This window comes from Lepidochelys olivacea (assembly GCF_965140295.1).
Source record: "Lepidochelys olivacea isolate rLepOli2 genome assembly, chromosome: 2".
NCBI lineage: Eukaryota > Metazoa > Chordata > Testudines > Cheloniidae > Lepidochelys > Lepidochelys olivacea.
This window is the reverse complement of record NC_140412.1, coordinates 32,766,688-32,792,150: the sequence shown is the minus strand read 5'-3', so window position 1 is coordinate 32,792,150 and position 25,463 is coordinate 32,766,688. Positions and strand designations below refer to the sequence as shown.

At 41.3% G+C, this 25,463-nt stretch overlaps 2 protein-coding genes across 6 annotated transcripts in view; one reads left to right on the top strand and one right to left on the bottom strand.

Annotated features, from left to right (window-relative positions):
* The window catches only part of EBAG9 (estrogen receptor binding site associated antigen 9), a 40,913-nt gene extending 29,796 nt beyond the window's left edge, over window positions 1-11,117 (top strand). For all 3 annotated transcript variants that reach the window (XM_084619122.1, XM_084619121.1, XM_084619120.1), the window contains 3 exons: window positions 609-716; window positions 2,406-2,497; window positions 10,561-11,117. In XM_084619122.1, coding sequence (XP_084475248.1) covers window positions 609-716; window positions 2,406-2,497; window positions 10,561-10,681 — 321 coding nt within the window. In that variant the 3' untranslated portion in view covers window positions 10,682-11,117. The remainder of the gene's footprint in view (window positions 1-608; window positions 717-2,405; window positions 2,498-10,560) is intronic.
* A 6,597-nt stretch (window positions 11,118-17,714) lies between these two features.
* SYBU (syntabulin) overlaps window positions 17,715-25,463 on the bottom strand; it is a 54,596-nt gene continuing 46,847 nt past the window's right edge. For all 3 annotated transcript variants that reach the window (XM_084620804.1, XM_084620806.1, XM_084620805.1), the window contains exons 5-7: window positions 22,482-22,685; window positions 20,415-20,564; window positions 17,715-19,362 (exon numbers count right to left, since the gene is read on the bottom strand). In XM_084620804.1, the coding sequence (XP_084476930.1) occupies window positions 18,240-19,362; window positions 20,415-20,564; window positions 22,482-22,685 (1,477 nt within the window). In that variant the 3' untranslated portion in view covers window positions 17,715-18,239. The remainder of the gene's footprint in view (window positions 19,363-20,414; window positions 20,565-22,481; window positions 22,686-25,463) is intronic.

Sequence of the window (25,463 nt, the reverse complement as noted above, 5' to 3'; positions counted from 1 at the left end):
TGGCTGGTGGAGGCTTGTGATTTGGTACTGAATTTCCCAGGTTCAGGCCCTGCTGATGAATGATGGTGGATTATTACAAAGTGGTGGCCTGTATTTGGATTTGCATTTCTGTGGATTTCAGATGCTAGAGACAGAATGTGTGTGTAGGCTCTTATCTTGTTTGAGGGTAAGCCACTAAAAAGGAACATGATGCTCTTAGTCACCATGTTACATTTACTGACCTGCCTTTCAAGAAGAGAAGAAACTTCTTTCCACTTTTTCAGATGCACAAAAGCTTATGCACAGACAAAGCTGTTAGTCTTTAAGGTGTCACCGGACTCCTCATTGTTTTTGTGGATACAACCTAATACGGCTACCCCTTTGATACAAGAAACTGTGTGTCTGTCTGTACTGGTAGAAGGGGAGCACATAAAGAAATTGCCAGGTGTTTAAAAAAAATCTAACTTAGTGTCCTTCTTTTAAAGGGATGTGGTTTGGCATTTGTAGGTGTAGTGTATTATAGCACTGAGGAAATAGTATCATGCTCTTATTAGCTCTCAATGGAGGTATAAAACTCGGACTTCCTCCCCTCTTCTTCTCCTTTCCCCTTTTTCAATGTTGTCTTTCAGATTGTTATTAAAAAAAGAGAACCTTTACATTTTGGGATCCCAGATGGAAATGCAGGATTTTCTAGTAGATTAGCAGCTACACAAGATATTCCTTTTATTCACCAGTCTGTAAGTATGCTATATGTTTTGATTCTTATTTATATGGCAATGTGTCTGCTCCTCAGTAGAAAGGTCTGGCGGGGAGGAGGGATATTAAGTAGCTATAAAGTACCTGAATTGTTGATAAAGAATAAGAGCTATTTGAGCAGGCAATGCCAAATTTGAATTGGTGAATTAGTTGAATTAGTACTGTCCCTACATGGTGTCTGCCTTGCTCTTGAAAAGAGGAGATGCGCAGAAGGGAATACAAGTCAGCCTGCTGGAAATTAGTCTGAGTTACATCCTGAGTGTTGCCATATCTCCTAAACCAGAGAGTTCTAGGCTTTTTGGAGATTACATGTTAATTCCACAGTGAAAGGGCAGAGGAACAATTTGCATTGATCTTCGTGCACTTATGCTGACCATGTTTGCCTTGACAACAAAGGTGATGTACTCGGACAAGAAATGTGGGGTATAACACCATATGTAAAATGAGGCGATACTTGCCTTACTCAGAGTATAGGTAGGATTAATTTTTTTGCAAAGTACTCTGAAGATATAAGGTGCTCTGTAAATGAGTGATACCTTTTTAGAATGGTAGAATAGTTTTTTTTAATAAATATTTAAATTTATTTCTTGGATAACTTCTGCTTCTAATAACCTGTCACTGAATTGTAAAAGTACATATGGATAACATACACTTGGTAGGGTTTCTGACCCTAGAAACATTGAGTTCTAATTTCAGTCTGTGTGAAAACTGTTATTAACTTGGAAAGATAAAAGAGAACTGGCGAAAGCATCAACGTTCTTGTTGTGTCTGTTGAGGAACAATAAGAAAGTTATAGAAATTTTCTCAGCTTAGGAAGGGGAAAAGATGTCATCAGTAATAAGGAATGAGAGTCTGGTGGAAGGGCACTAGCCTGGAACTCAGGAGACTTGAGTTCAATTCCCTGCATTGCCATAGACTTCCTGTTTGACCTTCAACAGGTCACTTAGGCTACATCAACATTAGGAGCATTTTATCAGTAGAGGAATACTACTATAATGTTAAAGTACTCCTAGTGTGGACACAGCTGTACCAGCAAAGCTGCACTTTGCACCAGAGGAGGAAAACCACCCCCTCCCCCAAAAGGGTAAAACAAGCTATAATAGTAAAAGTGCAGTTTTGCTGATATAACTGCATCTACACTAGGGGTTTCTTCAGGGGTCACATCACTTTACATTACCATAATTGAGGCCATATAAGTATTTAAGATAGATAATGATTGATATTATACATTGGAAAGTGGGGAAAGCATGTGGATGAGTAGCAGTGGGTAGGGACTTTGCTAGAATCTAGAAAATTCTGGAAGCTAGGCAGATGTTTTAGTACCTGGTTCTAAAGAAAGCAGGCTAGCTCCATCAGTATTTGGCTTCACTGCGTTCAGATCAGTAGATGTTTTTAACATCTTCACTGTGGTTTGTTGTGGGTTTTGATTTTGGGGTGGGGTTTTTTGTTTGTTTATTTGGGGGTTTTTTTGAGTGGGGGGATGGTTGGGAAACTCAAAACAATCCTGTCTGGTACTTGGAGAGTCTCTTTCCATATTGTCATGAAGCAGATATATAAAACCCTTAACACTAAATAGCCTTGCTTTCGGAGTTTCAACATAGTTTTATCTGGAAATGAGGTGAGGAGATAGTTTGCATATGTTTATTATATTCTTGGTCTTTTGTTTTCAGCCTGAACTAGGAGACTTGGATACTTGGCAGGAAAATACTAATGCCTGGGAAGAAGAGGAAGATGCTGCCTGGCAGGCAGAAGAAGTACTTAGGTAATTTAAACAATTCTGTATCTGACCAAGCTTGAGCAATTTTTAGCACAATCCATATTTTAGCCAATTTTACAATGTAACAACCCTACTTAATTTGTGCAACATGCATTACCTAGGATTACACTCTCCTTCCCTCCCAGATCTTCAATATATACAAATTTTATACCATACGCTCTCCTTCCTTTAAGACCTTATTCACACGTGCCAAGAATTTGGCATGTTAAACACTTCTTTATATAAGAAGAATACTGGGATTTTATGTAGCAAGGAACAGTGTTAATTACTTTACATTCTAGAAATAATAAAGATAAAGTGTACTCTGTACAGTGCTGCATTAAAACTAAATTTAATAGCAATGTACATAAGAGGAAAAAATTGAGTCACTAGTGTGTACAAATAGTAAAATCACAATAAAAAACCTTGATGTACCAATAGCATCTTTCAATTTGGTGATTTCTGAAGTACTTATAGAATACATACATCGCAGTGTGCTGTTAAATTCAAAGATGGAAAGTGTTGTACAACAGTTTAGGACAGAATGTGAGGAATCAGAGGTGGGGTGTTTTGTTTTTTTTTCCAGTTGAAAATTGAGCAGAAATACTAAGTAAGTAAATTCTTGAATCCACACAAACTCAACCGTATTCTTACTAACTTAGTTAAAATAACAAATAGGACTTTCTGTAAACATCACTAGTTTATTAGATAGTGTCTGTGCATATTTTATTAAAATTTCTGCACACTTATTAAAATCAGAAGGGAGAAGGGACACTGATAGGTCTAGAATGTCAAGGCATGAAGTACAATTTTACAAAATTTTAGGGTATTTATGTCCTTTTGCAGCCTCATGATGAAGGATGTCCATGCACAATCATGCTCGAAGACTTTTTTCTGTTTAGATTGTTATACTGTGTTCATCACCACAGTATCTGTTTTTGGAACCTTTTTTCATTTGTTTAACAACTGTGAGAATGGATTAAGCACATTATTTTTGAACAATACCAATTTCAATACCAATTTCAGATTTTGGAAATTACATTTTGTCCATATTGATTATGATAAAATAATTTCAGCACTCCCCTAGTCTGGCAATTTAAGTGTTGTGCAGTATAATATAAATAAATGTAAAAATACAGCTTGAATACATTATTATGGCTGCACAATTCAGATCATTGTCAGGAATGTAAAGGTTTCCATTGGCAGTGTTAACTTGGATCCGTTTTCTGTCTCTTTCTGTTTTATCCTCCTGCATTTTATACCATAAGCAAGAATACTAAGCTACACATTTTAACTGGAAAAGATTGACGAGAACATTGTCTGTACATGTGGAATGGCTGAGTTAACATTGCTGTTGGTACTTTTTTATGTTTCCTGACTTAATTTTTAATTGGGAAAACTTCTCAGTGCACTGACGTTGTGTTTGCCTTTGTTTTAAAAAAGAAAAATGGAGGAAGGCAAAAGCTAACTGTCCCAGTTAGGCCGAATGTCAGGCTTTCACCTGGTGGAGGGCAGAGAATTCACCTCTCTGGCTGCTGCAGTTATTGAGACAGTTTTTGCTATGCTGTCATAACAGGGCAGCAGCACATCTGTTTACATTGTAACAAACGTATTGTCATTCACTGTGCTGTTTCCACTGAGTGCAGTAGAGAGGGGGAGCTGCAAAGAAACCAGCTGCAGCTCCTTAATTCTTGCATACATTTCATATGTTTGTCCTAATGTCTCATTTACATTGTGGTGCTGTTTCTGGAAGGAGAAAATCATCTTCCCTGAGTCAGGCAAAAAGGTCAAAATGTCCTTCCAAAATCTTTTTGATTGAAAGTACTTTCATGCACTAATAAGTGGATTTCTTTGTGTTGTATGTATATACAGTACGCACAGAACAATTATACTGCTGAATGTTGACTTGTATTAGAGATTTTTAACATTTTATTTTCACCCTTTGTCTCAACGTGCACGTTGAAATCTTTCCTGTCTCCCATACCTGTCCTCTACCTCCGTCAAGTCACTTCTGAATACGCACTTTTCTCCAAAATCCTGCACACTATAATCCTCCCCTCTGGACTGGGTTAATTTGCAAGGGATTAAAAAAAGGGAATGCTGGAACTCACCAGAGGTTTGCTGTCTGGTCGTTCTTTGTGCTTTTGTGGAGTCGCTTTTGCCTGGCTTCATCTGTGTGTTGTCCATCTAGGTTGTAAGCTCTTTGTGGCAGAGGCCTTTTCTTCATCTCTATTTGTAAAGTGCCTAGGCCAATGTGGGTGCCTGTTCTTAGGCACTTAGCTCCAAATCTTACTACTAAATAAATGAGTCCTCTCTACTGTCCTCCCTCCAGTTCCCATCGCAGTCAGTGGCAGTGGGTACTCAGACACTTGGGTTGCTTTTATTACCTATATTTTGATTTAGCTGCCTAACTATAGGCATCCAGATTTGGTTCTGGCAGGTTGTGGGCACTATATTAATGAGAACAGGAACAAACTTAGCCTGGAACAGATTCTGTTTCTTCTTTAACCTTTTCATAGATTTCAAGACTAGAAGGGACCACTGTGATCATCTAGTCTGACCTCCTATATAACGCAGGCTATAGAACTTCCCCAAAATAATTCCTAGACATATCGTTTAGAAAAACATCCAATCTTGATTCAAAAATTGTCAATGAAGGAGAATCCCCCACGACTCTTTGTAAGTTGCTCCAGTGGTTAGAACATAAGAATCGCCATACTGGGTCAGACCAAAGGTCCATCCAGCCCAGTATCCCATCTACCGACAGTGGCCAATGCCAGGTGCCCCAGAGGGAGTGAACCTAACAGGTAATATTCAAGTGATCTCTCTCCTGCCATCCATCTCCACCCTCTGACAAACAGAGGCTAGGGACACCGTTCCTTACCCAACCTGGCTAATAGCCATTAATGGGCTTAACCTCCATGAATTTTTCCAGTTCTCTTTTAAACCCTGTTATAGTCCTAACCTTCACAACCTCCTCAGGCAAGGAGTTCCACAGGTTGCTGAGTGAAGAAGAACTTCCTTTTATTTGTTTTAAACCTCCTGCCCATTAAATTTGCCCATTAATTATTCTCAGTATTAAAAATGTATTATTCTTATATTCAAATTCTTATTTCCCATCTGAATTTGTCTAGCTTCAGCTTCCAGCCATTGGATTGTATTATACTTTTCTCTGGAAATTGAAGACCCCGTTATTAAATATTTGTTTCCTATGTACCATATATAGTTTTATACTAGTTTGATCTTTCACCACCATTTAAGCTCTTTTGGTAGAGAATATTTAAAATTCTAGACAGTGACCTGCAAACTTGAAACAGCAGCAAAAAGTTGTATCTTACTACAGCAAAGCCAGTTGATATATCTATAATATCACAGGAGATGTAATGGTGACATTAATCCACCATTGGTGTGTGCATCTTTGCAAGAGCTCCTTTTCGTCATGCATGTTATTGCATGTATGGTGTCTACAAAACAAAAATGGCTTGGTTAGCCAGCAGAGGGTGCAGTAAACCACTTAGGAATCTTAGTGCAGGCAGGAATTCTCTGTGTAGCTTGCAGTTTAAAGAGAGAGCATATGAACTGTTCGCAGTAGTTGTGATTACTAAGCCTCTGAGTGCTGCCATTAACTCTTGTTAGTGCTAAATATTTAGTTCCACATGAGACTTTGATGAAATACCATTATTTTTACATATATGAACTATTTGCATAGTTGGTATCTTCACATGCAGCCTTTTGTTTTCCTTCTCTCTTCCACCCAAATCACTGCTCCAGAATTTCCTTTTGGTGGGTTAGTAGTAGGCTGTTGCTGTGAAACACAGAGCAGCATGTCTGCTATTCAGGATGCTAGGATGAGGGAAAGGTGCAGATTGCAAAATAAACATCCTTGATGCAGGATGATGGCACTCCCTTGGGATTTAGAGTACTAGTGTACAAGACTGATGGTGAATAGCTCCACAGTTCCCTTGACATCACATCTGTTCAGCTGATCTAAGTTAGTTTGCCTAATAGTTGTGAAACCCATTAGTTGTTTCTGCCTCAGTGACTAGAAGTAATGGATTCCTGTCTCCTTTATAGCCATCTTTTACACATATGCAGACAATTTTCATGCCTCCTTCAGTCTTTCCTCAAAGAAGCACATTTCATCTCTCTTCTCTTGATTCCTAAGCTGGCCCATGTAGGACAGAATAGCTGCCTTCATGTTTGTGATATTCCTACATCTAGGCACAAGGAATGCAGGCCGTACCTACAGTATGGGGGACTGCTGCAAGGAAAGCAGAGACTCTGAAAAGGATTTAGGGGTTATAATGGACAAGCAAGTCAGCACATAAGTGTGATGCTGTGCCTAAAAGGATTAATGTGCTCCTTGGGTGTGTAAATGGGAGTAAGAGTAAGGAGGTGATTTTACCTCTGTATGAGACATTGGTGAGACTAATGCTGGAATACTGCAAACAGGTCTGGTGTCCATTTTAAAAAGGATGCTGAAAAATTGGAGAGGATGCAGAACAGAGAGACAAAAAATAATTTGAAGATTGGAGAAAATGCCTTGCAGTGAGAGACATAAAGAGCTCGATTTGTTTAGTTTATTGAAAAGAAGATTGAGAGGTGACTTTATTGCTGTATACAAGAACATAAGAACTTCAACGGCCATACTGGGGCAGACCAATGGTCCATGTAGCCCAGTATCCTGTCTTCTGACAATGGTCAGTGCCAGGCGCTTCAGAGCGAATGAACAGAACAGGTAATCATCAAGTGAACACTTCACGGGGACAAGAACATTCCCAGGGAGAAATACCAGGTGCTAACTGGCTCTTTAGTCTGGCAGAGAAAGGCACAAGAACCAATGACTGGAAGCTGGAGCCAGACCAGTTCAAATTAGAAATGAGGTACAGATTTTTAACAGTGAGAGTGATTTAACTATTAGAACAAACCAAGGGAAGGGGTACGTTCTCCATCTCCTGATGTTTTCAGATCAAGACTGACTGCCTTTCTGGAAGTTATGCTTTAGTCAAACACACATTATTGGACCCTAAAGGGGTAACTGGATAAAATGTAATGGTCTGTGTTAGACAGGAAGTCAGATTAGATGATCTAGTCTTCTCTCAACTTTCTCTCAGAGTAGCAGCTGTGTTAGTCTGTATCCGCAAAAAGAAAAGGAGGACTTGTGGCACCTTAGAGACTAACACATTTATTTGAGTATAAGCTTTCCGATGAAGTGAGCTGTAGCTCATGAAAGCTTATGCTCAAATAAATTTGTTAGTCTGTAAGGTGCCACAAGTCCTCCTTTTCTTCTTTCAACTTTCTCTCTGATTCTGCCTATACAACTAATATAACACTGCACTTCTGTGAGGTATGCATTCTTTATTTAGATGGATTAATTTACTATTCACTAAAAACCTTACATCCTCCCCACTGCCTTGCCCTTATTTCCTCCATTCAATTATTCTTTCCAACATGAACTGCTTTGCTATCACTGAATCTCATTTTTGATATTACCCGATCTTTCAGTTCATCAAAACTCTCATGTTTTAATCCTACCCTTCAGAAAACCTGCAAGAAGGCTGGGCGATTTATTGTGTACATATTTAAATAGCATATTCCATGCCACCATCATTAACAAAAGAATGGAATAATACTGAATCCGGGATCCTCCTTACCTCTCTGTTATTGCTTATCAAATACAGAAGATGGCGTTCATCCCTCAGTTGCTGGAGTATAGATTCAGTCACTGTTATTGTGCCACTCACCTCCCACGCCTGGGAAAATTTAACGGGGGGGGGGGGGGAATAAAATGAACAAATTCTATCTTGTTTCTCTAGCAACATAATTTTTGTGTGCTCATGGCAACCAGAAAGCTGACCCTTTGCACAAATCCTTCAGACAGTGATGGCCTGAGCTCTGAGAGCAATAGCAGAAAGATGCTGCCTCAGGGATAGACACTGGAACAGGCTGATGTTTCTTTTGCTTTTTAATTTCTATCCCAGTGGCAACCTGATTCAGAGGCAATACTGCTTTAAATTAAAGAAGGGCTGAGCAGTGATGTTCTAATCCAGAGTTTGAGGGTTCTCAGGTCTGGTGTTTGTGGTTTCAATCAATGTCTTGTGTTTTAATTTGACATGATAATATTTTTAAGTGAATAAGGACTTGCTCATTAATATCAGTGGAAGCTAAGCATTCAGCATTTGGCATAATCAAGCCCAAAATATTTTAGAAATCTGGGCTATTGAATTATATTCTCCTATGTGACCTAATAGCTAACTTTAAAAAAAAAAAATGTAGGTAATGGTAAACATCTTAATCCCAGTGTTTAATCTAGCCAGTTACAATTGAGAAAAAGTAGACTACCAACTGTGTTCTTAATTTACAGTTTCTATAAAAATAAAATTACACACTGATACAGAGCTTTGAGACATCAGAGCAAAAATAGTTTTCTACCATTATGGATTTGCCATGTGTATTTCCCAGTCAGTCTGTACTTGTCCTTAGACTTTCCCTATACAGGGTGAGGGAGATGTGATAGCATCCAGTTGTGCATTGTAGTGTGGAAATTACACCCTCAGTTACTCTACTGTGTGGAGCTTGGAGTTCAGTTAACTTTCTAACTAATTCTTTAACTCTGAAAACAAATCTCAAAAAGTAGATTAGTCCTTAGTACTCTGGCTCGTTGGTCAAAATGGTTAATGCCCAGGTTTAAGGTGGAGAATAAACCCAACTGGGAGGTGGGGCAAATTTGGACACTATTGAGGAACAAGTGGTGTTGCATCAGCAGTTGGAGTTTGAAAGCAGCCTAGACAACGTATGAGAACTTGACTGACAATAGAGAAGATGTGGGAAGCGAGGCAGGAGTGCCAGTCTGTCTGGGTCTCAGGGAGGGTGTTGAGAGGAAAAGGTTTTCCAGCATTTGTATTGAGGGAGTGGGCAGGCAAATGAAACTCCTGTTGGGGCACAAAAGAGAAGAGAAACTCAAAGCAAGCAAACTCTAAAGTCTAGAAAACTCAGGCCCTTATTTTGAGTATTCTGATTCTGGACTAACGCTGACTGATTTTTTTTTTTTAAGTAGCTTGTTTGTATAACTATATTTACCCTAGTTAATTCCAGTTGTACCTATGTATTATGGATGTTTGGAGGACTGATAAATGCAGAAATGCATTTAGAAGAAAGGTCACTGCATAAGATCTAAGAAATTTCACTAGATCTGTATACAAAGTCTTGATTATCTTTAAAAGCATGATACAAAACTGTACACAAAAAATGGAAAAGTAACAACAAAAAACAACCAACCAACCAACGTTTTAACAAAAGTCTTGGATTGCTACATTATTTTACTTATTCTCCCCCCTCCCCAACTCATTCCAAATATATCTCCCTAATGATCTCATGGGTCTTTCATTTGCACATCTGTATATCAGTTACATTCTTCTTATATCTCATGAAATTCTTCGGCTTGTTCAGAGGTTCCTACTAGGCCTGATCCAAAGCCCTTGAAATCGATGGGAATCCTTTCATTGAGTTCAGTAGGCTTTTTGGATCAAATCCATGAAGCAATTTCTGCAGTGAAAAAAGTATCTGTCTTTTAAAAGTGAGACACAAGGGCTTAGCCAGAACGATTGATTAAAATCTCATACAGCTCAAGAATAAAGTACAGTTACTGGATTCTGATACAGAGATCCCAACAGATAAGATCTATAGCCCTTGTCTTCACTGGGGAAAATGCAGTGTAAGAGATTTAACAGAAGCGAAGTTTGACATCAGCAATTTACTTAAAGTGCAGAATATGCCCTCTTTCAACTAAAGCTTAAACAATCTGAGCATGAGGAAAAGGCAGGTTAACTGATAACTGCCTAATTAGGAGCACAGGAATAACCCAGAATTTCAGGCATCATTCCTAAAGTGGCTTGCAGGCTCAGTATACTTTAATGCTCACAGTTACAAGAGTCTTTTTTTCCTGAAGTAAGAAGTTCAGTATTTATTGAAAACATGTAAATAAGAGTTGTATAGCTTCGGCCAGTGTAAAAGGGATCTTGCACTGTTTTCTAAAGGTGTGAATCTGATGTTCTCTCTTCAAATTGCAGGCAGCAGAAGATAGCAGAAAGGGAAAGGAGAGCAGCAGAACAGCAAAGGAAGAAAATGGAGAAAGAGGCACAAAGGCTAATGAAGAAAGAGCAGAACAAAATTGGTGTAAAACTATCCTAACACAAGCACTTCTAGGATGACTGTACCAGCAGGAAGAAGAATCACAGTTTCACAACATAAATCATCATTTGTATTGATTTAAGTATTTTTAGAACTCAACTCACTGCTTGATTTTAATGCATTCTTCAGGCCATCTTGGAGCCCGAATTCTCCCATAAAGTATCTTGAACTATTAGTAGATGGATCTTAAAAATAAAACACCAACCCTGCAAATCATACCTTGATGGAACAATGTTTCCTGCAATAGCGCTATTCCAGCACCACCCCCTTATACAAGAACAGTGATTGCTGCAGTGACAGTCTGATGGTGGGGACATAAACTCTAACAGATGGTTGAAGCTTAAAGAAAAAAGGGTGTAAATAATTCAGTGGTGGGAAATCTACTGTATTATCTATTATGCTTACCTGAAAAGTGTAATTAAATAATTTTAAAGAATTCTTTGCTTCTGTGCTTAATTTCAGAAAATGCACCTTTGCTGTTCCACTCTTAATTGTCTTATTTATAAATGTTGGGAAAGATGCTATAAAAATATGCTTGCATTCTCCTATGTAAGATGATATTGACCTAATCCGAAAGGAAAATAATGCTTCTGTTTCTATTGAGATGATTATCATCCATACAGTTTTTTCCTTTTTTATAACAACAGCAAACAGGCTTGCTGTGGTTGAGGACCAGCAGGGGTGGAAATGAAATGGATTTTATTTTTTGCTGACACCGTTTTCAGTACTGTTATACTTGCAATCCAAGAGAGGAATGCACTGTAATTGTAGGCAGAGATGTCTCAAGTGGAAGAGATTGGCACAATAACATTTTAATATCAGTCTTACTTGCATACTTTTTTCATTTTAGAGTTGATACTGCATGCTATTATGGGAGCACATTTATTTATGTAATGTCATTGGTAAAAAGCGTGATTGGTTCTTTAATGACCTTTCTGTATTGGTGAGCTGTTCAGACAATATATCTATATCTGGTTATTTATATGATCAATGGGCTATTAACCATGCTATCCTAAGCAGATTCCAATTGTATTCAGTCTTCCTAAACATTCCCCCAATAAATCTGTTGGATGGGGGAAGTTTTCCCCTCCTGAAAACTTTAATTCTTGCAACCAAAATGGCTGCCGTCTTCCAGTCCAAAGGTGGCTACATTTCAGTGGTAGGTGGAGGTGAACGTTGCATACATTAAGAACAGGAGTACTTGTGGCACCTTGGAGACTAACAAATGTATTTGAGCATAAGCTTTTGTGGGCTACAGCCCAGTTCATCGGATGCATGCAGTGGAAAATACAGTAGGTTGATTTTATATACACGGAGAACATGAAACAATGGGTGTTACCACTACACTCTCACTACACTCACCACAAAAGCTTATGCTCAAATACATTTGTTAGTCTCTAAGATGCCACAAGTACTCCTGTTCTTTTTGCAGATACAGACTAACACGGCTGCTATTCTGAAACGTTGCATACATTCTGTACTGTATACTAGGATTCTTCTGAAAAGGATTTGTGTACAGGGCAAACATATTATAAAACAAAAAATGTGATATATACAGCCAAAGCTAAGGCCCAGTCCTATACAACCTACTGATGGTCCCCTGAGCCACAGAAAGCAGCGCATGGCTGGCTGCAACCCTTTCCTATATACACGAAAAGGCAAACCCCCACTGGACAACAGCAATTTTTGCTGATGGCAGGAGGAGGTTCTTAAAAATGATCAGCTTCCAAATGAACATCACTTCTAATTCTTGGACCCATTCTCTCTGCCACCTCTCATCTGAGGGTCAGATAACCCACTGGATTATCTTCCAGCCTGAAACTGGAGTAAACCTCCCCTCTCCCTGTGTGTGTACAATGGTTCTATTCTATATATGATGCCCAAAACTGATAGGTGTCTTGTAGACACAATAGGAAGACAAGTCTCAGATGCCAAGACAGGTTAAGAACGCCGCCACTGCAGGGAAGCTCTCAACTGATGTCAAATCCGCATACTCTGTACCCATGACAATTGCCTTCTGACGATAACGTTGGAGTGGCAGGAAGACGGTAGGACAGGAGTGTCACTGCATTGCCTCAACTCTATGGGGTCTTCAGTTTCATCAGGACTGTTGTCAACTAGCATAAGTTTAGAGCAACTTTAAAGGTGACTCTAACCCCCTCCTGGGACAGGGCAGGTGTGCCATGAGAATGGGGAAGTAGTAGCCATCTGGTGTAACTTTGTGCTGAACTGATTTTAGCTCAGGAGGGAATATCGGTCCTTATCAGTGCTTCATCTTCCTTAGTAGCCCCAGTGATGGAGATACTAAGGAATGGCATAATAAGGCTGTGGCCTCATGAAAATGTATTCCCAAGACAATTGTCTGGCTTTTGCGCTCACTAACGCAGAGCATACATAGCTTTGGCTTGGACTCAGTTTGGCTGGTTCAAGCTGTAAATGCATTTTGACTTTCAAGATGAAAACAAATGTTTGTCTGGTATTTAGTGTCATTACAACTCTGTTGAACACTTGTCACTATTCATGCTTAACAAAAGGAAAACTTGTTAGAATCACTTGACATCTTTAAAAATTATTGAACTGTGTAGGTAGCAGCGTGCCCTCCAAAAATGTCGGGTAGAAAGAATGGAGTATTTCCAGGCTCTGAACATGCCTTCTGGGAAACAAAAATGTTTACTATGAATTGATTTATGCGTTTGACAGAATAAGAGGGGATGATAGGAAGTCTTGCTTTGCGAATGAGATTATACAAAGAGAATAAATATTCTGTGTATTCTGAATCATGGTATCCCTTAAATTGCTGTAATTTCTAATTGACTAGTGTGAGGAAATGTTGAAAATAGAGAGAAATTCATGCACATCCTATTTACAGTGAAGATTATGAAATATGAAATACCTCCTAATCCTTAAGGTATTGGCTTTTTATAAAATAGTTAACTACTGTTTTTCTCATCATTCAAAGATCAAATATAACTGGCATCCACTTGAAATATCCACAATTTATAAAATATAAATAAAGGAACCAAGATGTGGGGTACATCTTAACAAAGGGTCATTTTGAGATGGGGACTTACAGTTCAATGGACCTAACAATGCATTTATTTATTTTTAAGTCTGGAGAGTCCTGTATAGTCCTTAACCAGCAGTGACCTTGTGCATTCTCCGTATCTTTACCAAGACTCCCCATGTCTGACTCTCTCTTCCTCCGGGTTGTGCGAGTATCTTTGAGCCAACCGTCACCACTCATTTAGCTGAAGATGGCTAAGCCCTTAAATTACTTGGGGTTTTTTCTGTGTCCAAGGGCACGGTGTTATACTCAGACTGCACACGCTTTGTTAATAGTGCAGAAGATAAAACAAAGCTATGTGTGTTCTTACCTTGGAGATGGAATTGGTATTAGTATGCTGCTATAAAAGGGATAAGTCTGACAAGAGATGCTATCCTGTACTGTACACTGGTGTGAGCTTGCATGGTAAATTGGTGCACAACCCTCCTCTTCTGGTGGTTCATTTTTGCTTTTAATCCTAACCAATAGAGTCCCGTTCCCGCAGCTGTGCAAAACCCTACAGCTGCATCTATCCTATTCATGTCAGCTATGCAGCCAGCACTTGCTGGGGCTGGCTATGCTGAACGCAAGATAAATTCAGGTAACTGAAAATGGAAGGAATATTTGTGGGAATGTTTATGAATTTTAAAACACTAACTTACTGTAATTCTTCATTACTTCAGCTGGGCAGTCCCAGAACTGTTGGTATTCCTCAGGTTTCTGTAGTTCTCATCAGCTGACCCTTCCAAAGACCGTACCTACCTCACTACCCCCAACCTTCATATCTCTGTCCAGCCACCCATTCCAATCCATCCGGTCTCCAAAACTGAACTTCTCATCTTGCTTCTCACCTACCTTCTCTATCACCAATGGGTATATCTACACTGCAAAAAAAATCATGTAGCAGTGAGCTTCAGAGCCCCCGGCACCTGACCAGAGCTGAAAATAGCCATGTAGATGTTCCTGCCTGAACACTGGGACCCAGTGAGGGTGGGGCTGAGGCTCCACCTGGAGCAGGGACATCTGCACTGCTATATTTAGCCCTGTAGCACAACCTCATGAGCCCAAGTCAGTTGACCCAGGCTCTGAGATGCTCTGCTGTATTTTTTGCAGTGTAGGCATACCCACTGACAACTCTATTTTTTCTCATCTTCTACTGCATCCTTTCCTTATGTCCTGGCCTTTTTGCGCTCTCTTCTCTTTGTTAGTCTTGGCCAAGGCCTTCTCCATACATCAATCTTACTACAGTCTACAATGTGATTACTTTCTGTTCTACTTTTCTATATTGACTTCCCCACATGTTGCTGCTGCTCTCAACCAGTCTAGTCAAAATGCCTCTGCTAAAGCCACACTCCCCTACGGCCGAACCAAGCACGCTCTTCCTCCTCTGAATCCCTCCCTGGGATTTCTGCGCATGATGTTTGAGCTCCTTGATTTTACCTGGGAAGTCCTGACTTCACCGCAAACTCCTGTATCAGAACTGTTGCCCTGGGTCTGGTTTTCTTGCCTGTTATGCCACATTCTTTGGAACAGGAAGTTGGGCTTACAGTACCCTTACATCACCATGTGAACACAGCATGATTTTCATTTTAGTACATTCTTACAGCTAAAGATTAAGAAGTTATCGTTCTGCTTGTTTAGAATCTTAGGGTTAAGAAATCACTTTGGTTGCACACCTGTCCAGGAGTTTTGGCCTGCCTTTTAACTAATTGCCTGTGAAATTTCCCATGCTGTTTCTCAGCCCTGAGGTGAAATTTTTGGCTTGATAAAATGCTGCTTTACCTCTCTGCCTGGCTGAGCACAAATCTTACTGGTTCGATTTCAGTAGGTATGCAGGAGTTGGCACAGGTGTAACTAAAACTGTGGGCTTTGTAGAGGTGTGTAAGTGACAAACATAAGGCAGTCCAGTTAGGTGGCTGCTGGGGGTGGAGAGGTGTCACAAGCTGGGAGTAGCACAGAAAGCATTTAAGATGGGGTGTGAGTAGACAGGAAAAGCTTTGTCTGTCTGTCTTACAGCCTCTTGATGCTTAAATTACACCAACTTGACTCCCTTGCATTCACTTACACCACCTATCCTGTAGTCCTTAGACCACACTGAGCACTAATGCATCAGGAATGATGGAGGAGGAGGGTTTGTTTAAGAATAAAGTATTACTAGGAAAACATAAGGTGCAGTCAGGGAATGTCTTATTAATGCAGGGAAGTGCTAGGGTCCAGGTAAACTCTCATCAGTATCTGTAAATGAGCTACCTGCCTGTGGACTGTTTCCTACACGTTGGCCAGTTAGCCCACTGCCCATGGGTATTTAATATTTATCAAGTGATATTCATGAAGTGCTTTGACTGGAAGGGACTATCAGTAGTCACACCTTACAATACCCCTCTGAAGTAGGTGGCATGGGGAAGTGCTGTTACACTTACTTTACAAAAGGAAAAACTCGACAACAGTGAGGTTAAATGTCTTAAGGTCTCACTGCAAGAAGGTTCAGAGTCAGGCATAGACTGTATCGCATTCCGTTTGTTTTATCCACCAGACACTGCTACCTCTCTAGGATCTGCACATGCAATTCCAGTGGTGCACAGAGGGGGACACAGCATTTGCATTCGGATGTACACATATGGCAGCATGCAAATGTTAGAGCATGTGTTCAAAAGTCAACTAAACTCATTAGGACCCACTGGCTTTTGAAAAAAAGCTAGGGAAACAATGCAAAGACATACAGGAATCCAAAATTAAGAATGAGATTTTTACACTTCTCAGATTGCAGAAATTCAGAATATGGGTTCCCTGAGCAACTGGACGTGGCCAAATTCTAAATATGTTAAAGGATTAAAGTTAACCCAATCCACAATGATACAAAATAGGTGGAAGATTGGAACTGATGGCTTGGGGACTGGTGACTGAATACAGAACACTTCATTTCTAGATCACGAGCTGCTGTGGGAGCCATAACCAAGTTTTTCAGGCCAAATTCTCCTGTTGTAACAATGCCAATCTACAGTACCCTAGTGCAGTGGTTTTCAAACTTTTTTTATGGCGACCCAGTTTAAGAAAACTGTTGATGCCCATGACCCAACTGAGCTGGGGATGAGGGGTTTGATGTGTGGGAGGGGCGCAGGGCTGGAGCAGAGGGTTGAGGTGAGGGCTGCAGGGTGGGGCTGGGAATGAGGGGTTCAGGATGTGGGAGGGGTCTCTGGGCTAGGGCAGAGGTGCAGGAGGGGGTCAGAACTCTGGGCTGGGGCCAGGGATGAGGGGTTTGGGGGGGCTCAGGGCTGGGGCAGGAGATTGGGGTGCAGGGTTGGGGTGCGGACTTACCTCGAGTGGCTCCCGGTCAGCGGCACAGCGGGGGTGCTAAGGCAGGCTTCCTGGCACCGTGGACCGCGCTGTGCCCCGGAAGCAACCAGCAGCAGGTCCGGCTCCGCCAGGTCCGGCGGAGGTGCGCAAGCAGTTCCGCGCAGCTCTCACCCGCAGGCACTGCTCCCCCAGCTCCCATTGGCCATGAACTGGCCAATGAGAGTGCGGAGCGGGTGCTTGGGGTGGGGGCAGCACGTGGCACCCCGTGCCCCTCCCCCCGCCTAGGAACTGGACCTGCTGCTGGCCACTTCTGGGGTGCAGCGCAATGTCTGAACAGGTATGGACTAGCCTGCCTTAGCTGGGCAGCACCACCGATGGGACTTTTAATGGCCCAGGCAGCAGTGCTAACCAGAGCTGCTGCAAACCAGTGCTTTACATTCCGGGACCCAATACTGGGTCGCGACCCGCAGTTTGAAAACCACTGCCCTGGTGTATTCACTGGGCTCCTACCTCCTCTGTGTGTAAAATTTCAGCCTTAAAGCTGCATTAATTTTTAATAGTTTATTGCAGGTGAGGGTTTTGCTAAAATAAAACACCAATTCATACTTTTAACATGCTTTACTGTAATTTGTGATTATAAATCTGTTGTTTCCAATAAAACACGATTAAATAAGCAAAAAATAAGTTAATTCACAATACACTTAAAGAGAATATTTCATGGTTTGAATGACTAGCAGGTTACAATAAGAGTTCATTTAAGACTTTAAAATAATATGCATAAAATATATTTACCCCCTATTTATCAAACATAGCAAGATTCAAGATGCCCAACAACCTACACAAATGCATTTTTGGTTACTGTCCCCTTGTACACAAAGACCAGTGGAATGCTAGGGCAATTATATATTTTACAAGAGCACTAAGCAAGACAGACATACAATACATGCCCGAAGCTGCCTTGGAAGTATGAGCTTTTAGTGTAAGAATCGATACATCAGACTACAAATGAAAAGCGACAGCATGCTTGCTAAAGTACACAGGTAGTACATTTAGTAGGACCAAGCCGCCACGTCACTGAGCCTTCCTTCAGTTTCAAACAACAAACATGGTTTCAACTAAATATAGTGCAAATCAAATATTCAGGAGCAAAAAGACAGACTCTGCCATTACACACACACACTTTTTATGGTCTATTGTAATTCTTCCCCCACCAACCAGCACTCACGACTGGGCAGCTGCACGACGCAGCGAGTGTAGTGCCACCAGGCAACAGCCACGAAGCAGTGCACCGATGTTATAGACCGGATCCGTTCCACCTCGCTGAGTGCTGAACGCCCACATTACTGTTGGTACAATGGGGGCTGCTACAGCCAAAAGATCTACAAGGAAACTGCTGCTCCAGTACCTTTTCGTGATGCCTGCCTGAGAGAGAGTAATGACATTTCTGAATGTTTCATCATGGGAGGCTGTAAAGTCAAGTTCCTTCATAACACGGTTTTCATTAATGCTCCAGTCCCCCTTGCCACCTGGAGACTCCATGGGAGACAAAAGGATGGCAGAGTTTGGATCACTGGGATTTAAGTCCAGTAGCAAAGCAGATTCACTGAAACATTGAGCAGGAAATCCATCCAATCCCTTTAAGGTAGCAAATGGGCTCATGGGACTGGTATGCTGTGATCTGAATATGTTCTGAACGAGCTGCTCCACATCTGGGCTGTATGGCACCACATCAGTCTGAATGGCCTGTTCCATCATCATGCTGTTGTCACTCTCCTCCTCTGCCTGTGAGGATGTTAGTTTTTCAGCACAGACCCTTTCAAGTGCATTTTGGTTTAGGGCAGCGGGCCCAGTAGTGGAAGTGAAGAGGGCTGGATCACCAGATTCAGGTGTAGCAGCCAGAATAATTTCTTCAAAAAAGTCAGTCCCATTAGCCATATCATCATTGAGCAGCAGCCTGCTGTCCTCCATGGCTTGGTCCTCCATAACTAGGCTGTCCACCATTTTGGAATATATTGTACTTGGACCTAAAAACTTACCAGGTGACCCACATGTATACTCTATACACTGCTCATCCCTCAGAGAGCCGCTCTGAGCCATCTCCATGCTGTGAAGCAAGGACTCCAATTTCTTGTTTTGGATATTTATGTCTACGAAATACTTCTGAATCCCTTTGTCTTTCTCAGCCAAGCTATTTTTCATGGTTTCAATAACCTGCTTGAGTTGTTTGATCTCCTTTCTTGCTTCTTTCAAGGCTAGCTGTGCTTCCACTCGATGACACTCCTCTTCAATCCAGTCTTCCCTCATGCGAGCCAGCTGCGACTTAAGCTCTTCTATTTCTGTTTCCCTATCGCAAAAGCAAAATCACTGTAAAACTTCTGTTCTTTGGTCAATTAAAGGATTCAGAGACATTCCATTACGGAGGGATGGTGAGGACGTAGAGATGCTGCAAAAGGTTGGACCAATACCCCTATGCACATAGTACAGTTTCACAGTGGACTGGCAGAGGTATAACATGAGGACAGTGGATGGCAAGGTAAGTTGGTTGACTGCTAAGTGGATTCACTGACCTAACCACACATGTCAGGGCTACACAGGAAGTTCCAGAGGCAGCATGACAGCGGTTATCTATGCCACGCCTTTGTCTGGGGGAAAGGGATGTGTGTAAAATTCCACTTCATTCAAATCTCTCCCCACCCCCTGTACTGTCTCTCTGTGCAAAGGCACCACGATTCAGACCCAAACCATAAACTTGTCAATTAAAGAAATATCTCTTGTTGTGTAATGTAAGCGGTTGTTCTTCTGCAGAACATCACTACATAGTACTATTGTGAGTAAAACAAACAAAAACACAACCAGGCAGGATCTCCTGTCAAAGAGTTTTTGCTGTCAAGAGGGTGTGGGGGAGAGACTTTTTCTATTACGAAGAGGTTTAGAACAAGAGACGATATTGTGCAGTAACTTCTCATATTTGCAGAAATACACTCTTTGGGCATGACTGATGTTGACAACTGATTGAGCCACTTGCAAAGCCAGTCCTTGAAAACATAGTTACAAGTCTGAAGGCATCAACAGTTGCATGTGCAAAAGTTACTGGTGCAATATCAGATTGATTTTAAAAATATCCCTTCAAAATATTTATAATGCAGTCCAGGCTCAAAGGAGATCACTGGTTCCTTTCCAAAAGTTAACTATACTGTATGCATTCATGGAAAGGGTTATGAAACCTGCAATGGCTGTAAACAATTTAATTTAATCAGATACAGCCAAATTCTAAGCTCCTTAGTCAAAACTCACTGCAGTCAAGAAGGGAGGAGGAACTTCAGGATTTTCTCCCTAGTGGAAACTGCTGAATAAATCTCATCTCTTCCCAAATTATTTTTCTGGGAGAAAATGTACCTTTCTTGAAGTTTGCTCTCAGATTCCTTCAGTTTTGTTTTTAGATGTCTCACTGTAACTTCTTTCTGCTGCAGTGGGGTCAAATACTGCTCTGGATGTGGTGCTTTAATGCCATGATTCTCCCCACAAGAAGTATATCTCACCGACCGCCTGAAACAAAAAAAACAACAACAGTGTTATTCCTGTAACTCTTTACCTTTCTAAGAGAGGATGGATTCCACATCAGTCCTGACTGGCACAAAGTTGAGTTTACACTGGACTCAAGTACTTTGGGTATCTCACAGTAAACATTAGTGTGTTTGGGTATCTCACAGTAAACATTAGTGATTTAGTCTGGTAAATCATAGTGCTTGAGGCATTTGCCAGTGGCTTCAATAAGAATTTTGCTATTTACTGTACTTGGATTTAGTGCAATTATACCAGACTAGAGACTTGACTTTCAAATACCCAGATATTCTCTAACTTAAAATAGGGTAAAGGTTTCTACAAGTGTACAGTAAGGTCACTGGCAGAGATGTCTGACACCAATATAGACAAGGCAGCACACTGTGAGGTTGTTAGGAATTCAGCAGGAAGCAGACTGTTAATTGAGTAGATTGTATTAGTTGAAAGGATATTACAATAGCTAGAGCTTGTGGATGAGTTACAAGGAGGAAGCCAGTTCAGACTGTGTGTGTGGCTATGTATACATGCGCGCACTGAAGGCTAGATCACACTGCCTAATGTTTACATGCCCTGCAACCTTGTGGCATCCACAGTCCCAAGTTAGGCTCCTTATAACATGCCTGGGGAGAGTTAGATGCCTAAGATCCACAAAGGCCAGCAGGCTGAGCTGGGAGCCACTTAAGTTAGACAACAGGAAATGCAGAGGGAGAGGGATGGGGCCTAAAAAGGAGTTAGATGCCCAGGTCTTGGCCAAAGAGAGGCACTGGCCTTCCTCAGGTTTCACAGCTGCGAACCCTCTCCTTGAGTTAGGTGTCTAAATGCTTTTTTTTTTTTTATATATAAGAAAGGTGGTGACCTCACAACCTTTAGCCCTGTGGTAAGAGCACTCAACCAGAATGAGAGACCCCTAGGTTCAAATCGCTGCCCCCTGCCTGATGAGGAACGGAGGCTTGAACTTGGGTCTCCCACCTCTCAGGGGAGTGCCCTAATCACTGGGTTATGGAGTCTCTCACTCTCTGGCCCAATGGATTTATTTAAATAACAAGACAGACTGAGAAACCCACCCACCCCAGAATATCCCATAACACAACATTAGGCGTTGTGACTCTAAGTCTATTTTGTGATCTAGCCTTCAGTGTGCACATGTACGCATAGCCACACACACAGTCTGAACTGGACTCATCCACAAGGATATTGTAATCCTTTCAACAAATGCCATTTACCAGATTGCGCTTTGCAGGAGAGATAGGTGGGGGGACACTAAGTTTGAGGATCCCGCTGGGGCAAGGGTGATCTAGATATCCAGGCAGAACTTAGATGGCTGTGCACCTGCCCAGTGGCAGAAGTGAAGACTCCGAGAGGACTTTAATCAGCAGAAATGTAAGTGCTGGGGGAATGCAAGTGCCGACGGGGCTAGGCAGCAGCCGAGCAGGCATGTTTCAAGATCTAAATTTTGAATTTAGCCACCTAAAGTGTCAGTTAGGTACCTAAATCCCTTTGTGGATCTAGCCTTGAGTGGACACTAACTTCTGTATCCACTCCACACTCAACTTCCTCTTTAGTCAATGGGAGTTGTGTGTGTGAAGCAAGAGCAAGAGCACTCAACCACGTACTACTACATGAAAGCATCAGACTTGGATGTGAAATCTGGCTGATAGAGCCCTTAGGCTAGTGGAGACCATATATCTTGTGACACTGAGATGATCAAGGTGGTAGGAAAGTAGGATGGAGTGTGTTCCTGACTGCCCCTTTACCAATACCACAGTCCCTGCCTGTAAATCTACAAAGTGGTACTGAGGTAAAAGCTGTTTTATTCTCCAGTCCAGAGGACTGATCCCACAGTACAGAATGGTGAGGATAAGATAACAGAATTAAAACTTTGAGAAAGGAACAAGCACTTGCCTCATAACTGGGCTGCTATCACTTCCCTTGTATGAACCTGAGTTACTGCTACTGGCTGAAGAAGCTCCATAATTCTGATTGAAGTTAACAGGACTCAACTGATTTCTGCACAGTACTGACAATAGGTCCTTGTCACGAGAAGTAGGTGGACTGGTTCCAGACTTGTTTGATGAAGATCCATTGTTCCGTCCATGAGGGCCACGACTAAAGGCAAACCAAAATGAGTAAGGTTTATTGGGTTATACTGCATCATGCAACTGACAGCATGTCCTGCTATAAGGTCACCCCATGATGCTCTACAAAATAAATCAGAGCAGCTGGGGAGTAGGAAGTTCTTGGGGAAGCTCTACTCTGGAGCTGGAGGGGTAAATTCCAGCTCAAGGAGACATGCCCTCACTAGCATTGATCAAGCTAGCACACTAAAAATAGCAGCGTAGCCATGGGGATGGTTGGTGGTGAGTTGGACTAGCCTCCTAAGTACGTACCTAGGATCTCAGGTAAGATTGTACCTGGGGCAGCTAGCCCATTGTCACACCACAGCTACACTGCTGTTTTTAGCACGTGTACATGTACCTGAGCTGAAAATTACATCTCCACTTGCAGTTTAGACATGTCCTTAGCATCTCCAGGTACCATGTATCTTTCACTGACCATGAAGCAGTTAGTCAGAATCAGATGGTTTAGACAAAATTACAAGATCTATCTTTCTATACTTAGGTTTCTGTTTCCACTGATTTCAGAGTAACAGCCGTGTTAGTCTGTATTCGCAAAAAGAAAAGGCGTACTTGTGGCACCTTAGAGACTAACCAATTTATATGTCTAAATAAATATAAATATAAATAAATTTATATGTATATATAAATATGCTCAAATAAATTGGTTAGTCTCTAAGGTGCCACAAGTACTCCTTTTCTTTTTGTTTCCACTGACTCCACCCTACTCTCCTCATTCCCACTACACCCATCTAAATCAGCAAGCTGCACATTTAAGTTTTCTGATCTACACTCAAGTAATTAGAAGACTGCAGTCTAATTTGGTATTTACCAGGAGACTTCCTCAGGCAGGCTTGTAACGGGACCCCTGACCTTGGGGGCCAATTAAGGCTTGAGGCAAGACTTCTTGATCCTTAGCAGGTGGCCTGAGAAGTCACAGCGGCCAGTAAAAAGAAGTTTTGCTTGAAGCACTGTTCCTTTGCCCTTTCAGGATAGTGTACTTCAAACTGTCACTGCCAACTATTGATGTACTTAGGATATGGTCTGAACCTGACTGAGGGAATGCTGAAATAGCCCCAAAGGCTCAGTACCTGGAGAACTTTTAGACAACACAGCTGCTTCCTCCACTCTCATATCTGTCCCTCCCCAGTCTTAATAAAACATTCTGAACTATTCACTATGTACGCTTGAAAACAACTCCGATCAGTGCTGGCCAATATCCAGGCATCTGGCAAGGACCTGTGGCATTCTGGAAACTGTTTATAAAGTTACATTTTCGTCTGTAAACACTTCTAGCTACTTTCATGAAATGTCACTACCACTCTCCCGCATGGAAAATGCTCCTCTAACCTGTAACAAAAAGTGAAAACATATTTCCAAAGAAATGGAAAAAAAGAAATCCAGCCAGACTATGAGAAGAATACAACATATCAATGAAAATACTGCAGAACTCATGAAGCAAAAATCCTTTCCTCTTAAAGCTGTCTGACCTGGTTTCCTCCCTCTTCTGAAAGTGAACACTTTATATGGAACAGATGGTTGCGCGGCGGTGCTGCAAGCCAGCATGGCAGTGCTGTGGTTTGGGTGACTTCATAAGTAGCTTACAATAAAATGCAGGAGTGTGGTTATGACGTCACTGAAATGCTACAGAATTAAATGTGACACAATTAAGTCCAACTGCTTTTTTTAAAAATTCTTAAACAGAGCATAGGCAAATATTTTAAAACAATTAAAAGTGAAAGGAAAGAACTATTTAAATTTTCTTTGCTCAGGACTATTTCTAACGTATTGATTTTTTTATTTTTATTTCTTTTACAAGCCAGAATCTGCACAGTACCTGACTGTCCCAAGAGCTACATCTGAAGGAATGTTACGCATGACTTCAGGGGCAAATTTGGTGTCTTGCGTGGAATATTTAAAGTTACAACAAGAGGTCATGCTGCTAGTAAGAAAGAAAGTAGGTTTAGGATTTAATCATTTAGTTATTACACTTGGAATTAAACACAAAACCCCACTGTTGCAGCAGCTACCTATTCTCCTTAAATACCGAGCGAAACTGCTGTTTATTTGCATACCGACACCAAGACAGAGATCAGATTCTCTTTCAGTGAGGCATTATGCTACCAATCCTTGCATACTGGATATGTTATGATCATGGATGAGCGCAGGTGACTTGAAAATATGGGAATCATGCTGTCCCTCCACTCTCCCTGCCAGCTTCAGTCTTGTGATTCCACAAAGAGCAGGGATCTTGTCTTGTCAATTTTAACCATCCCTGACTGTTCAAAAAGACCGCAAGCAGCAGGGACTGTGTAGGCACAGCACAATGTGCATATATCTAGAGCCCTGCAAATCTGCAGTTAACCACAGACCATGTTTGCAGACTGCGGATTGGATGCAGATACAAATTTTGTATCTGCACAGTGCTCTACATATGTCCATCCAAAACAACTCAGATCCCACCAGGTGTCTAGGTTTGTATCTGATGTGTGATGTGGAGGCAACTTACAGAAATATTTCATCAAAGGCATTTTTAATACATACCTTTCAAGAACCAGGTATTTTATACCTATTAATACAAAGGAGTGGAACTTGATATTTAGCAACCAGAATTAAAGACACAAGCATCAACATTTTTCCTCCAACAAATGATGTTATGATGATCCTGCAAGGCATGTGGTGAGCTGACAATTTGTCACAGCAGGAAAACAAAGTGATGTGACCAGAAGGTTACGGTCAGTCGGTTGGAATGGTTGCACTTAACTAAGCA